The 17,141-nt window shown below is 42.6% G+C and overlaps 1 protein-coding gene across 2 annotated transcripts in view; it reads right to left on the reverse strand.

Moving 5' to 3' along the window:
• The window catches only part of MAP3K7 (mitogen-activated protein kinase kinase kinase 7), a 467,450-nt gene that overhangs the window by 245,210 nt on the left and 205,099 nt on the right, over nucleotides 1-17,141 (reverse strand). For both annotated transcript variants that reach the window (XM_053710552.1, XM_053710551.1), the window contains exon 6: nucleotides 8,467-8,591. In XM_053710552.1, coding sequence (XP_053566527.1) covers nucleotides 8,467-8,591 — 125 coding nt within the window. The remainder of the gene's footprint in view (nucleotides 1-8,466; nucleotides 8,592-17,141) is intronic.

Below are 17,141 nucleotides of genomic sequence, written 5' to 3' on the forward strand. Positions count from 1 at the left end.
GAGTAATTACTGTTGGGAATATCACTTCTGGTCAGCAGGAGGCGGCGATGAGCACCACAGTTAAACTGTTAAGTATCAATCCCTTACCCACAACCCCAGTCATTCGACCGAAGGGAAATGTAGAAAAAGGTCTAACAAGGTGTAGAGGTGCATGAGGTTATAGTCAAAAGAACAAAGGTCTTAAAATAAAGGGTGGGGCCGTGGACTCACCATATTCAGAAATAAACACTGATAAATAGGGAGGGACAAGACAGGCAGTCCTAAAAAGAAGGCACCACCGCTTAAAGAACCTTTGTCCCAAAAGAAGCCTCAGCCGAGGCAAAAGTATCAAATTTGAATTTTTTTTAAAAAATTATGTAGAGAAGACGAAGTTGCAATCTTGCAAATTTGTGCCACAGAAGTTCCATTTTTGAAAGCACAAGAGGAGGAAACGGCTCTTGTGGAATGAGCCATAATTCTCTCAAGAGGCTGCTGTCCAGCAGTCTAATAAGCCAAACGAATTATATTTTGTAACCAAAAAGAAAGTAGTAGCAGTAGCTTTCTGACCTTTACGTTTCCCAGAGAAACAGACAAAGAGGGCAGAGGACTGGTGAAAATCCTTAGTCATCTGTAAGACTTTAAGAGCACATACAACATCCAAATTGAGTAACAAACGTTAATTGGAAGAAGTAGTATTAGGACACAGAGAGGGAACAACAATTTCCTGATTGATATTTATATTGAAAACAACCTTAGGAAGGAAACCTAACTTAGTATGAAGAACCGCCTTATCAGCACGAAAAATAAGATAAGGGGAATCACACTGCAGAGCTGAGAGTTCAGAGATAGCAACAAGAAACAAAACCTTCCAAGATAACAACTTAATGTCTATGGAATGCAACCGCTTAAACAAAGCCAGCTGTAAAACTTTAAGAACAAGGTTAAGGCTCCAAGGAGGAGCAACAGACTTAAAGACAGGCCTGACTTTGACCAAGGCCTGACAAAAAGATTGCACATCTGCCAAATGTTTATGTAGTAAAACTGAAAGCAGAAATCCGACCATTCAGGGTACTGCCAATCCCTTCTCTAGGCCTTCATGAAAAAAAATATAAAATTCTAGGAATTCTAATTCTACTCCAAGAGTAGCCCTTGGATTCACACAAAACATAATTTATGCTTACCTGATAAATTCCTTTCTCCTGTAGTGTAGTCAGTCCACGGGTCATCCATTACTTATGGAATATTTCTCTTCCTAACAGGAAACTGCAAGAGAATTACCCAGCAGAGCTTGCTATATAGCTCCTCCCCTCACCTGTCATACTCAGTCATTCGACCAAGCATACGAGAAAGGAGGAACCATAGGGTACAGTGGTGACTGGAGTTTAATTAAAATTTAGACCTGCCGTAAAAACAGGGCGGGCCGTGGACTGACTACACTACAGGAGAAAGGAATTTATCAGGTAAGCATAAATTATGTTTTCTCCTGTTAAGTGTAGTCAGTCCACGGGTCATCCATTACTTATGGAATACCAATACCAAAGCTAAAGTACACGGATGAAGGGAGGGACAAGGCAGGAACATTAAACAGAAGGAACCACTGCCTGAAGTACCTTTCTCCCAAACACAGCCTCCGAGGAAGCAAAAGTGTCAAATTTGTAAAATTTTGAAAAAGTGTGAAGCGAAGACCAAGTCGCAGCCTTGCAAATCTGTTCAACAGAGGCCTCATTTTTAAAGGCCCAGGTGGAAGCCACAGCTCTAGTAGAATGAGCTGTAATCCTTTCAGGGGGCTGCTGTCCAGCAGTCTCATAGGCTAATCGTATTATGCTACGAAGCCAAAAAGAGAGAGAGGTAGCCGAAGCCTTTTGACCTCTCCTCTGTCCAGAGTAAACGACAAACAGGGAAGAAGTTTGACGAAAATCCTTAGTTGCCTGCAAATAGAATTTCAGGGCACGGACTACGTCCAGATTATGCAAAAGTCGTTCCTTCTTTGAAGAAGGGTTAGGACACAGAGATGGAACAACAATCTCTTGATTGATATTCTTGTTAGTAACTACCTTAGGTAAGAACCCAGGTTTAGTACGCAGAACTACCTTGTCTGAATGGAAAATCAGATAAGGAGAATCACAATGTAAGGCAGATAACTCAGAGACTCTTCGAGCCGAGGAAATAGCCATCAAAAACAGAACTTTCCAAGATAACAACTTGATATCAATGGAATGAAGGGGTTCAAATGGAACGCCTTGAAGAACATTAAGAACTAAGTTTAAGCTCCACGGCGGAGCAACAGACTTAAACACAGGCTTAATCCTAGTTAAAGCCTGACAGAAAGCCTGAACGTCTGGAACTTCAGCCAGACGTTTGTGTAGAAGAATAGACAGAGCAGAAATCTGTCCCTTTAACGAACTAGTAGATAAGCCCTTTTCTAAACCCTCTTGTAGAAAGGACAATATCCTAGGAATCCTAACCTTACTCCATGAGTAACACTTGGATTCGCACCAATGTAAATATTTACGCCATATTTTATGGTAAATTTTTCTGGTAACAGGCTTCCTAGCCTGTATTAAGGTATCAATAACCGACTCCGAGAAACCACGCTTTGATAGAATCAAGCGTTCAATCTCCATGCAGTCAGCCTCAGAGAAATTAGATTTGGATGTTTGAAAGGACCCTGAATTAGAAGGTCCTGTCTCAGAGGCAGAGACCACGGTGGACAGGACGACATGTCCACTAGGTCTGCATACCAGGTCCTGCGTGGCCACGCAGGCGCTATCAGAATCACCGAAGCTCTCTCCTGTTTGATCTTGGCAATCAAACGAGGAAGCATTGGGAATGGTGGAAACACATAAGCCATGTTGAAGACCCAAGGGGCTGTCAGAGCATCTATCAGCACCGCTCCCGGGTCCCTGGACCTGGATCCGTAACAAGGAAGCTTGGCGTTCTGACGAGACGCCATGAGATCCAGATCTGGTTTGCCCCAACGACGAACCAGTTGAGCAAAGACCTCCGGATGAAGTTCCCACTCTCCCGGATGAAAAGTCTGGCGACTTAGAAAATCCGCCTCCCAGTTCTCCACGCCTGGGATGTAGATCGCTGACAGGTGGCAAGAGTGAGACTCTGCCCAGCGAATTATCTTTGAGACTTCCAACATCGCTAGGGAACTTCTGGTTCCCCCTTGATGGTTGATATAAGCCACAGTCGTGATGTTGTCCGACTGAAAACTGATGAACCTCAGAGTTGCTAACTGAGGCCAAGCTAGGAGAGCATTGAATATTGCTCTTAACTCCAGAATATTTATTGGGAGGAGTTTCTCCTCCTGAGTCCACGATCCCTGAGCCTTCAGGGAATTCCAGACTGCACCCCAACCTAGAAGGCTGGCATCTGTCGTTACAATTCTCCAATCTGGCCTGCGAAAGGTCATCCCCTTGGACAGATGTGGCCGAGAGAGCCACCACAGAAGAGAATCTCTGGTCTCTTGATCCAGATTTAGTAGGGGGGACAAATCTGAGTAATCCCCGTTCCACTGACTTAGCATGCACAATTGCAGCGGTCTGAGATGCAGGCGCGCAAATGGTACTATGTCCATTGCCGCTACCATTAAGCCGATTACTTCCATGCACTGAGCTACTGACGGGTGTGGAATGGAGTGAAGGACACGGCAAGCATTTAGAAGTTTTAATAACCTGGCCTCTGTCAGGTAAATTTTTATCTCTACAGAATCTATAAGAGTCCCTAGAAAGGGAACTCTTGTAAGTGGTAATAGAGAACTCTTTTCCACGTTCACCTTCCACCCATGCGACCTCATAAATGCCAGAACTATCTCTGTATGAGACTTGGCAGTTTGAAAACTTGACGCTTGTATCAGAATGTCGTCTAGGTACGGAGTCACCGCTATGCCTCGCGGTCTTAGTACCGCCAGAAGTGATCCTAGAATTTTTGTAAAGATTCTTGGAGCCGTAGCTAATCCGAAGGGAAGAGCTACAAACTGGTAATGCCTGTCTAGGAAGGCAAATCTCAAATACCGGTAATGGTCCTTGTGAATCGGTATGTGAAGGTAGGCATCCTTTAAGTCCACCGTGGTCATGTACTGACCCTCTTGGATCATGGGAAGGATGGTTCGAATAGTCTCCATTTTGAATGATGGAACTCTTAGAAATTTGTTTAGGATTTTTAAGTCCAAGATTGGTCTGAAGGTTCCCTCTTTTTTGGGAACCACAAATAGATTTGAATAGAATCCCTGCCCGTGTTCCGTCCGCGGAACTGGGTGGATTACCCCCATTAGTAAGAGGTCTTGTACACAGCGTAAAAACGCCTCTCTCTTTGTTTGGTTTGCTGATAACCTTGAAAGATGAAATCTCCCCCGTGGAGGAGAAGTTTTGAAGTCCAGGAGGTATCCCTCGGATATGATCTCCAACGCCCAGGGATCCTGGACATCTCTTGCCCAAGCCTGGGCGAAGAGAGAAAGTCTGCCCCCCACTAGATCCGTTTCCGGATAGGGGGCCCTCTCTTCATGCTGTCTTAGGGGCAGCAGCAGGTTTCTTGGCCTGCTTGCCCCTGTTCCAGGACTGGTTAACTTTCCAGCCCTGCCTGTAACGAGCAACAGCTCCTTCCTGTTTTGGAGCGGAGGAAGTTGATGCTGCTCCTGCCTTGAAGTTACGAAAGGCACGAAAATTAGACTGTTTGGCCTTTGATTTGGCCCTGTCCTGAGGTAGAGCATGGCCCTTACCTTCCTGTTTTGGAGCGGAGGAAGTTGATGCTGCTCCTGCCTTGAAATTACGAAAGGCACGAAAATTAGACTGTTTGGCCTTTGATTTGGCCCTGTCCAGAGGAAGGGTGTGGCCCTTACCTCCAGTAATGTCAGCAATAATTTCTTTCAAGCCGGGCCCGAATAAGGTCTGCCCTTTGAAAGGAATATTAAGCAATTTAGATTTAGAAGTCACATCAGCTGACCAGGATTTAAGCCATAGCGCTCTGCGCGCTTGGATGGCGAATCCGGAGTTCTTAGCCGTAAGTTTGGTTAAATGCACAACGGCATCAGAAACAAATGTGTTAGCTAGCTTAAGTGTTTTAAGCTTGTTCATTATTTCATCCAATGGAGCTGAGCGAATGGCCTCTTCCAGAGACTCAAACCAGAATGCTGCCGCAGCAGTGACAGGCGCAATGCATGCAAGGGGCTGTAAAATAAAACCTTGTTGAACAAACATTTTCTTAAGGTAACCCTCTAATTTTTTATCCATTGGATCTGAAAAGGCACAACTATCCTCCACCGGGATAGTGGTACGCTTAGCTAAAGTAGAAACTGCTCCCTCCACCTTAGGGACCGTCTGCCATAAGTCTCGTGTGGTGGCGTCAATAGGAAACATTTTCCTAAATATGGGAGGAGGGGTAAAAGGCACACCAGGTCTATCCCACTCCTTGCTAATAATCTCTGTAAGCCTTTTTGGTATAGGAAATACGTCAGTATACACCGGTACCGCATAGTATTTATCCAACCTACATAATTTCTCTGGAATTGCAACCGTGTTACAATCATTCAGAGCCGCTAATACCTCCCCTAGCAATGTGCGGAGGTTCTCTAGCTTAAATTTAAAATTGGAAATCTCTGAATCCAGTCTCCCTGGATCAGATCCGTCACCCACAGAATGAAGCTCTCCGTCCTCACGTTCTGCAAACTGTGACGCAGTATCTGACATGGCTCTCATCTCATCCGCGCGCTCTATCCTTAACCCAGAGCTATCGCGCTTGCCTCTTAAATCTGGCAACTTAGATAATACTTCTGTCATAACAGTAGCCATGTGTTGTAAAGTGATTTGTAAGGGCCTCCCTGATGTACTTGGCGCCACAAAATCACGCACCTCCTGAGCGGGAGGCGCAGGTACTGACACGTGAGGAGAGTTAGTCGGCATAACTTCCCCCTCGTCTGGTGATAATTTCTTTACATGTAAAGATTGACTTTTATTTAAAGTAGCATCAATGCAATTAGTACATAAATTTCTATTGGGCTCCACATTGGCCTTTAAACATAGTGAACAAAGAGATTCATCTGAGTCAGACATGTTTAAACAAACTAGCAATGAGACTAGCAAACTTGGAAATACTTTTCAAAATTAATTTACAAGCAATATAAAAAACGTTACTGTGCCTTTAAGAAGCACAGAAAAACTGACACAGTTGAAATAACAATGAACAAAAATAGTTATAGCAACCAAATTTTCACAGTAAATGTATTAAGTTAGCAAAGGATTGCACCCACCAGCAAATGGATGATTAACCCCTTAGTACCCAAAAACGGATATTATATAATTAACGTTTTTCTCACAGTCAAATACACTGTCACAGGACTACTGTGACTGATTACCTCCCTCAAAATGGATTTTGAAGACCCCTGAGCTCTCTAGAGACGATCTGGATCATGGAGGATGAAGTAGACAGATTGTGACTGAATTTTTACTGCGCAAAAAAGCGCTAAAATAGGCCCCTCCCACTCATATTACAACAGTGGGGAAGCTCAGAAACTGTTTCTATGCAGAAAACAAAAATGGCCATGTGGTAAAAATCAAGCCCCAATAAGTTTTATCACCAAGTACCTCACAAAAAACGATTAACATGCCAGTAAACGTTTTAAACATACATTTAAAAGTTATGTATTATTATTTACAAGCCTGCTACCAGTCGCTTTTACTGCAGTTAAGGCTCATACATTATTTCAGTATTAACAGTATTTTTCAATTCCATTCCTTAGAAAAATACATTCAGTGTACACACACTCATCAGCCTAATACCAGTCGCTATCACTGCATTTAAGGCTGAACTTACTTTACAATGGTATCAGCAGTATTTTCTCAGTCAATTCCATTCCTCAGAAAATAATTTACTGCACATACCTCTTTGTTGCAGGGGGACCCTGCATGCTATTCCCCTTCTCTGAAGTTACCTCACTTTTCCTCAGATGAGAACAGCCAGTGGGTCTTAGTTACGTCTGCTAAGACCATAGAAAAAAACCCAGGCAGATTCTTCTTCTAAAGCTGCCTGAGAATAAACAGCACACTCCGGTGCCATTTAAAAATAAACTTTTGATTGTAGAAATAAACTAAGTTAAAAAAAACACCACAGATCTCTCACAGCTTCCTATCTAGTTAGGCTGCAAGAGAATGACTGAGTATGACAGGTGAGGGGAGGAGCTATATAGCAAGCTCTGCTGGGTAATTCTCTTGCAGTTTCCTGTTAGGAAGAGAAATATTCCATAAGTAATGGATGACCCGTGGACTGACTACACTTAACAGGAGAAAAAGATATTTTTTACGCCATATCTTATGGTAAATCTTTCTAGTAACAGGCTTGCGAGCCTGAATCATGTCCTCAGTGACCGAAACCACGCTTAGACAGAATTAAACGTTCAATCTCCAAGCAGTCAGCTTCAGAGAAACGAGATTTGAATGAAGGAAGGGACCCTGACTCAGGAGGTCCTTCCTCAGAGGTAGTCTCCAAGGTGGGAGAGATGTCTCCACTAGGTCTGCAAACCAGATCCTGTGAGGGCACGTAGGGGCTATTAGAATCACAGACGCCCTCTCCTGTTTGATATGAGCAATGACTCGTGGAAGGAGAGCAAATGGAGGAATGTTGCATCGGTTTATTTTAAAGCAAAGGGGAAATTAATAAGCTGCTGAAATAGAAAATTCAGCCTTACTTTCAGTTAAATAAATAAAAACATTTTCTTCTTTCTTTTTAAGAGAGTTTAAATGTTAGTCTCACACATGCTACAGTGCCTGCTTCATGCCACAGTGTAACCCATACAACAGGATTATCTATGTCCTAATAAAAAAAGCAGTGTCTTAATTTGTTAAATGCATGGTCTCCCCAACTGGAAGAAAAAGCACTTACCTGCTCCGCTATCCGGCATGTAGACAGCTACAAGGTATGAGAAGACAGTTCTTCACAGAGACCTTTAAAAAAGAAAGAACAGAGTAGCCAACTCTGGCCTTTTAAACTAGGGCAGCAATTGTTAGGAAAATGCAGTAAGTACCTCTTTACGAGTTCCTAACTGCTTTAAAGCCACCACTACCCGACTGCAAGGAATGACGTGGAATACGACTATACCCCAAAACTTACTTGTAGTTTAAATCATAATTTTTCTTCAGACACCTAAACTTCATCTTCTCCATGCACCGAAGGCAAAAAGAATGTCTGGGGGTTGTGGGTAAGGGAGTGATACTTAACGGTTTAACTGTGGTGCTCTTTGCCTCCTCCTGCTGGCCAGGAGTGATATTCCCAACAGTAATTACTCAAGCCAGGGACTCGCCATATACTAGGAAAGAAAATATTTAAAATATAAAATATTTAATAAAGGAAAGTATATAAAGGCTTCTGGGGGTTCTGAATAAACCTACAAATCTAACAGCCTAAATTATGTTATAAGAGTATGTGAAGAGAGAAAATACATGAAAAATGCACACATCTAAAAATGAAATCATATTAATACATCCCAAATACCTTCAAATACTTCTGGAGCCATCCAAGCAGCACTTCCTTTGTTGTTTGTCATGTGAGTCTGAATATCACACGCTGTACCAAAGTCACAGATCTTTAAAACAGTGCCTCCAGCAACCAGCAACAAGCTGAAAACCACAAATCAAAACAAGCATTAAAGAATTACTTAATATGGTATATAATCAAAATGTTATTTAAGTTCTTCTATACATGATATAACGGAATCCCAGTTTACCGATACTAACAGTTTAATAGTGATCTTATTGTTTAACCTACTTAAATGTGAGCATGCACCTAAAATGTAATGAACACACACACTACTTTGTGAAAAGGCAGATGTGAAAGAATGCTGTAAAGTAAGAATGCTTTAAAAAATAGAAATAAATGTATTTTAATCAATTAACAAAAGTGAGCAAACAGAAGAAAAATTTAAAAATTTTAGGTGACCACCCTTTGCCTTCAAAACACCATCAATTCTTCTAGGTACACTTGTGCAAAATAAGGGATTTTGTAGGCATATAGTCAGGTGCATGATTAAACAATTACACCAAACAGGTGCTAATGATCATCAATTTAAATGTCAGTTAAAACACTATCATTAACTGAACACACACAGCTGTGTTGGAGGTATAACACTGGGTGAGGAAAAGCCACACTCTGCTAACAAGGTAAGGCTTCTGAAGTCATACACCATGGCAAGACTGAGCACAGCAACAAGTCACAAGGTAGTTATTCTGCATCAGCAAGGTCTCTCCCAGGCAGACAGGAGTTTCCAGATGTGCTGCCCAAGCTCTTCTGAAGAAGCACAAAGAAACAGGCAATGCTGAGGACTGTAGACGCAGTGGTAAGCCAAGGAAACAGTGTAGCAGATGAAAGACACATCGTGCTTACTTCCTTTCTCAATCCGAAGATCGCCAGTAGTGCCATCTCAGAACTGGCATAAACCAGTGGGATCCTGGTACATCCATCTACTGTCCACAGAAGTCTGGTCAGAAGAGTTCTTCATGGAAGACTTGCAGCCAAAAAGTGATAACTTTGAAGTGGAAACAAGGTCAAGCGATTCAACTATGCATGAAAGCACAGGAACTGGGTGCAGAAAAATGGCAGCAAGTGCTCTGGACTCATAAGTCAAAATTTAAAATATCCGGCTGTAGCAGAAGGCACCAAAGGGCTGGAGAGTGGTACAAGAATGAGTACCTGTAGGCAACAGTAAAGCAAGGTGGAGGTTCCTGACAAGTTTGGGGCTGCAATTGTTCAAATGGAGTTGGGGGATTAAGTCAGAATTAATGATCTCCTCAATGCTGAGAAATAAAAGCAGATGTTTATACATTATGCAATAACATCAGGGAGGCATATGATTAGCCCCACATATATTCTGCAGCATGACAACCAGTCCAAACATACATCCAAAGTAATTAAGAAGAACAGAGAGTCCTGAAAGTAATGTAGTTATCCAAGAGCTATGGTTAAGTTATCCAATTGATATTAATCAATTAAGTAGTTTAAGGTATATTAACCTGAAAAAGTGATGATTTCCAAGATTCAAAAAGGGGAGGCTAGAGTTTGAAAGCTAAAATAAATGCTATGAATCTTGGTAGTCATTTAGGATTAAAGGGACATGAAACTTCCCTCCCCCCCCCCTTTCACATTTTAGAAAGAGCATGTGATTTTAAACACCTTTCTAATTTACTTCTATTATCCAATTTGTTTTGTTCTCCTAATATCCTGTTAAAGGATACCTAAGTAGGCTCAGGAGCAGCTGATTGGTGGCTGCACATATATGCCTCATGCTATTTGCTTACCCAATGCATTCAGCTAGCTCCCAGTAAGATAATAGAACTGTGAAGTTTTTTTAAATTGTATCATCTATCTAAAACATTAAAGAAACATTTGGAGTTTCAAGTCCCTTTAAGCACCAGGATGTACCTTTTAGTTTCTGAAAATATATAGAATGGCAAGTCAAGGAAAGTTATGTGTTTAGTATTCTGGTGTACTTTAAATAATTGTATTCCCAAAACAGAAAATATCCAGTACAAGTTTGTTTTATGCATTTTGCATTACGATGAAGAGCAGCACCATCTAAAAAGGGACATGAAACCAATTTTTCTTTCATGATTCAGATAAAAGCACACAATTTTAAACAACTTTCTAATTTTATAATTAACAAAACGGATATCAAGAAAATGAAGCAGATTTGATAATTTTCAAAGAAGCAGTAATGCACTACTAGGAGCTAGCTGAACACATTGAGTGAGCCAATGACAGGAGGAATATATGTGCAGCTACCAATCAGCAGCTAGCTCCCAGTAGTGCATTGCTGCTCCTGAGCCTACCTATGTATACTTTTCAACAAAGAATACCAAGAGAATGAGGTAAATTAGATAATAGAAGTAAACTGAAAAGTTGTTTAAAATGATATGCTCTGAATCATGAAAGAAAAAAGGTGTTGTTTCATGTCTCTTTAATTAAACATACACAGCAGACAGAAGCCCAAGAAAAATGTATACACATTTACACTATTTCAAAAATAGTACCAGACTTTCATAAGCATTGGCAGTAAGCAGCTTATGAGCTTTCAGTTTTTAGAAAACAGCTTGTCAGAAGAAAAATTCTTATTTCTTCAGAATCAAATATTTAGTAACCAATATATTTGTACAAACAAATGTAAGGATTGTCAAAGAAGATGACCCTGAGACATAAGGTTGTGAATCTTATGAAGAAGCCACTAATTCTACCCACTCAGACAGAATCAGTTATGCAAACCCAGTCTTTATCCCGATACCAGAAAAACAAAAATGTATGCATGCCTTTATTAACCCCTTAACGACACGAGTCGTACAGGATACGTCTCACACAACCTGGTCTTTAAAGACCAGCGACGTACCCTGTAAGACTTTGGGGATTAAATCGGCTGGAAGCGATCCTGATCGCTTCCAGCCGCTTTACGGTTATTGCAGTGATGCCTCGATAGAGGCATCCTACAATAACATTTTTCCCCCATCTGATGCAGAGAGAGCCACTCTGTGGCCGTCTCTGCACCGGCATCGATGGCCGCAATCGTTGGTGGGTGGGAGCTGACCATGGGAGGCGGGTGGGCGGCCATCAATGAAAGACTGAATAGAGAGGGGGCGGGGTTGTCGGGAGCACGCACGTGCCCGGGGGTGGCGGGTGGGCGCGTGCACGGGGAGGGAGCAGGTGGGAACCGCTACACTACAGCAAAAACATTTCATATGAGTGGCAGTAAGGGGGGATAAAATCCCTAACAAAAGTAAATCTAAGGGATCTGGGAGCGGGTGGGGGATTGGTCTGTGGGGGGGAAGCTACACTACAAAAAAAATGAAAAAAAAAAAAAAAACCATTTGTATTTGTAAACAGGGTACTGGCAGACAGCTGCCAGTACCCAAGATGGCTCCCAATAAGGTAGAGGTGGAGGGTTAGAGAGCTATTTGGGGGGTGGGTGGGATCAGCGAGGTTGGGGGCTAAGGGGGGATCCTACACAGCTGCATATGTAAATATGCTATAAAAAAAAATTACATTTTAAATATACCTTTTATATTAGTACTGGCAGACTTTCTGCCAGTACTTAAGATGGCGAGGACAATTGTGGGATGGGGGAGGGAAGAGAGCTGTTTGGGAGGGATCCTGGGGTGTGATGTGTCAGGTGGGAGGCTGATCTCTACGCTAAAGCTAAAATTAACAATGCAAGCTCCCTACAAACGACCTAATTAACCCCTGCACTGCTGGGCATAACACACGTGTGGTGCGTAGCGGCATTTAGCGGCCTTATAATTACCAAAAAGCAACGCCAAAGCCATATATGTCTGCTATTTCTGAACAAAGGGGATCCCAGAGAAGCATTTACAATCATGTATGCCATACTTGCAAAAGTTGTTTGTAAATAATTTCAGTGAGAAACCTAAAATTGTGAAAAATTTTACGTTTTTTTTTTTTTATTTGATCGCATTTAGCGGTGAAATGGTAGCATGAAATATACCAAGATGGGCCTAGATCAATACTTTGGGTTGTCTACTACACTACAGCTAAAATTAACCCTAGACGCTCCCTACATGCTCCCTAATTAACCCCTTCACTGCTGGGCATAATACACGTGTGATGCGCAGTGGCATTTAGCGGCCTTCTAATTACCAAAAAGCAACACCAAAGTCATATATATCTGCTATTTCTGAAAAAAGGGGATCACAGAGAAGCATTTACAACCATTTATGCCATAATTGCACAAGTTGTTTGTAAATAATTTCAGTGAGAAACCTAAAGTTTGTGAAAATATTTGGGAAAAAGTGAACAATTTTTTTTATTTGATTGCATTTGGTGGTGAAATGGTGGCATGAAATATACCAAAATGGGCCTACATCAATACTTTGGGATGTCTTCTAAAAAAAATATATACATGTCAAGGGTTAATCAGGGATTCCTGAAAGATATCAGTGTTCCAATGTAACTAGCGCTAATTTTGAAAAAAAGTGGTTTGGAAATAGCAAAGTGCTACTTGTATTTATGGCCCTATAACTTGCAAAAAAAACAAAGAACATGTAAACATTGGGTATTTCTAAACTCAGGACAAAATTTAGAAACTATTTAGCATGGGTGTTTTTTGGTGATTGTAGATGTGTAACAGATTGTGGGGGTCAAAGTTAGAAAAACATAATTTATGCTTACCTGATAAATTTATTTCTCTTGTGGTATATCCAGTCCACGGATCATCCATTACTTGTGGGATATTCTCCTTCCCAACAGGAAGTTGCAAGAGGATCACCCACAGCACAGCTGCTATATAGCTCCTCCCCTAACTGCCATATCCAGTCATTCAACCGAAACTAGCCGAGGAAGGAGAAACCATAGGGTGCAGTGGTGACTGTAGTTTAAAATTTAGACCTGCCTGAAAAGGACAGGGCGGGCCGTGGACTGGATACACCACAAGAGAAATAAATTTATCAGGTAAGCATAAATTATGTTTTCTCGTTAGGTTTATCCAGTCCACGGATCATCCATTACTTGTGGGATACCAATACCAAAGCTAAAGTACACGGATAAAGGGAGGGATGAAGGGAGGGACAAGGCAGGTACTTAAACGGAAGGGACCACTGCCTGTAGAACCTGTCTCCCAAAAATAGCCTCCGAAGAAGCAAAAGTATCAAATTTGTAAAATTTTGAAAAGGTATGAAGCGAAGACCAAGTCGCCGCTTTGCAAATCTGTTCAACAGAAGCCTCATTTTTAAAGGCCCAGGTGGAAGCCACAGCTCTAGTAGAATAAGCTGTAATCCTTTCAGGGGGCTGCTGTCCAGCAGTCTCATAGGCTAAGCGTATTACACTCCGAAGCCAAAAAGAAAGAGGTTGCCGAAGCCTTTTGACCTCTCCTCTGTCCAGAGTAAACAACAAACAGGGAAGATGTTTGACGAAAATCTTTAGTCGCTTGTAAGAAACTTTAAAGCACGGACTACGTCCAAATTATGTAAAAGACGTTCCTTCTTTGAAGAAGGATTAGGACACAATGATGGAACAACAATCTCTTGATTGATATTCTTGTTGGAAACTACCTTAGGTAAAAACCCAGGTTTTGTACGCAGAACTACTTTATCTGTATGGAAAATCAGATAAGGAGAATCACATTGTAAAGCTGATAACTCAGACTCTACGAGCTGAGGAAATAGCCATCAAAAACAGAACTTTCCAAGATAAAAGTTTGATATCAATGGAATGAAGGGGTTCAAACGGAACTCCTTGAAGAACCTTAAGAACCAAGTTTAAGCTCCATGGAGGAGCAACCGGTTTAAACACAGGCTTAATTCTAACCAAAGCCTGACAAAATGCCTGGACGTCTGGAACCTCAGCCAGACGCTTGTGCAAAAGGATAGACAGAGCAGAAATCTGTCCCTTTAAAGAACTAGCTGATAATCCTTTATCCAAACCCTCTTGGAGAAAGGACAATATCCTAGGAATCCTAACCTTACTCCATGAGTAATTCTTGGATTCACACTAATGAAGATATTTGCGCCATATCTTATGGTAGATTTTCCTGGTTACAGGCTTTCGTGCCTGTATTAAGGTATCAATGACTGACTCGGAGAAGCCACGCCTTGATAAAATCAAGCGTTCAATCTCCAGGCAGTCAGTCTCAGAGAAATTAGATTTGGATGATTGAAAGGACCTTGTAGTAGAAGGTCTTGTCTCAGAGGCAGAGGCCAAGGTGGAAAGGATGACATGTCCACCAGGTCTGCATACCAGGTCCTGCGTGGCCACGCAGGCGCGATCAAGATCACCGATGCTCTCTCCTGTTTGATTTTGGCAATCAGTCGAGGGAGCAGAGGAAACGATGGAAACACATAAGCCAGGTTGAAGAACCACGGTGCTGCTAGAGCATCTATCAGCGTCGCTTCTGGGTCCCTGGACCTGGATCCGTAACAAGGAAGCTTGGCGTTCTGGCGAGACGCCATGAGATCCAATTCTGGTGTGCCCCAACGATGAACCAATTGAGCAAACACCTCCGGATGGAGTTCCCACTCCCCCAGATACAAAGTCTGACGACTTAGAAAATCTGCCTCCCAGTTCTCTACACCTGGGATATGGATCGCTGATAGATGGCAAGAGTGAGTCTCTGCCCAGCGAATTATCTTGGAGACTTCTAACATCGCTAGGGAGCTCCTGGTCCCCCCCTTGATGGTTGATGTAAGCCACAGTCGTGATGTTGTCCGACTGAAATCTGATGAACCTCAGGGTTGCTAACTGAGGCCAAGCTAGAAGAGCAATGAATATTGCTCTTAACTCCAGAATATTTATTGGGAGGAGTTTCTCCTCCTGAGTCCACGATCCCTGAGCCTTCAGGGAATTCCAGACTGCACCCCAACCTAGAAGGCTGGCATCTGTCGTTACAATTCTCCAATCTGGCCTGCGAAAGGTCATACCTTTGGACAGATGGACCCGAGATAGCCACCAGAGAAGAGAATCTCTGGTCTCTTGATCCAGATTTAGCAGAGGGGACAAATCTGTGTAATCCCCATTCCACTGACTGAGCACGCATAATTGCAGCGGTTTGAGATGTAGGCGCGCAAATGGCACTATGTCCATCGCCGCTACCATTAAGCCGATCACTTCCATGCACTGAGCCACCGAAGGGCGCGGAATGTAGTGAAGAACACGGCAGGAATTTAGACGCTTTGATAACTTGGACTCCGTCAGGTAAATTTTCAGTTCTACAGAATCTATCAGAGTTCCTAGGAAGGAAACCCTTGTGAGGGGTGATAGAGAACTCTTTCCCACGTTCACTTTCCACCCATGCGACCTCAGAAATGCCAACACTATGTCCGTATGAGATTTGGCAATTTGGATGTTTGACGCCTGTATCAGGATGTCGTCTAGATAAGGGGGCACTGCTATGCCCCGTGGTCTTAGGACTGCCAGAAGAGACCACAGAACCTTTGTAAAAATTCTTGGGGCTGTAGCTAACCCGAAGGGAAGAGTCACAAACTGGTAATGCCTGTCTAGAAAGGCAAACATTAGGAACCGATGATGATCTTTGTGAATCGGTATGTGAAGGTAAGCATCCTTCAAATCCAATGTGGTCATGTACTGACCCTCCTGGATCATAGGTAGGATTGTCCGAATAGTTTCCATTTTGAACGATGGAACTCTGAGGAATTTGTTTAAGATCTTTAGATCCAAAATTGGTCTGAAGGTTCCCTCTTTTTTCGGAACCATAAACAGATTTGAATAAAATCCCTGCCCTTGTTCCATCTGTGGAACTGGATGGATCACTCCCATTATTAGGAGGTCTTGCAAACAGCGTAAGAATGCCTCTTTCTTTATCTGGTTTACAGATAATCTCGAAAGGTGAAATCTCCCTTGTGGGGGGGAAACTTTGAAGTCCAGAAGATATCCCTGAGATATGATCAACGCCCAGGGATCCTGAACATTTCTTGCCCACGCCTGGGCGAAGAGAGAAAGTCTGCCCCCTACTAGATCCGTTGCCGGATAGGGGGCCGTTCCTTCATGCTGTCTTAGAGGCAGCAGCAGGCTTTCTGGCCTGCTTGCCTTTGCTCCAGGCCTGGTTAGATTTCCAGGCCGGCTTGGATTGCGCAAAAGTTCCCTCTTGTTTTGTAGAAGAGGAAGTTGATGCTGCACCTGCCTTGAAGTTTCGAAAGGCACGAAAATTAGACTGTTTGGCCCTTGATTTGGCCCTGTCCTGAGGAAGGGTATGACCCTTACCTCCAGTAATGTCAGCAATAATTGCCTTCAAACCAGGCCCGAATAGGTTCTGCCCCTTGAAGGGAATGTTAAGTAATTTAGACTTTGAAGTCACGTCAGCTGACCAAGATTTAAGCCATAGTGCCCTACGCGCCTGGATGGCGAATCCAGAATTCTTAGCCATTAGTTTAGTCAAATGAACAATGGCATCAGAAACAAAAGAATTAGCTAGCTTAAGTGTTCTAAGCTTGTCAAGTATTTCAGTCAATGGAGTAGCTGTCTGAAAGGCCTCTTCCAGAGACTCAAACCAGAACGCCGCAGCAGCAGTGACAGGAGCAATGCATGCAAGGGGCTGCAGGATAAAACCTTGTTGAATAAACATTTTCTTAAGGTAACCTAATTTTTTATCCATTGGATCTGAAAAAGCACAACTGTCCTCGACAGGGATAGTGGTACGCTTTGCTAAAGTAGAAACTGCT

This window comes from Bombina bombina, chromosome 4, assembly GCF_027579735.1.
Source record: "Bombina bombina isolate aBomBom1 chromosome 4, aBomBom1.pri, whole genome shotgun sequence".
NCBI classification, from domain to species: Eukaryota; Metazoa; Chordata; class Amphibia; order Anura; family Bombinatoridae; genus Bombina; species Bombina bombina.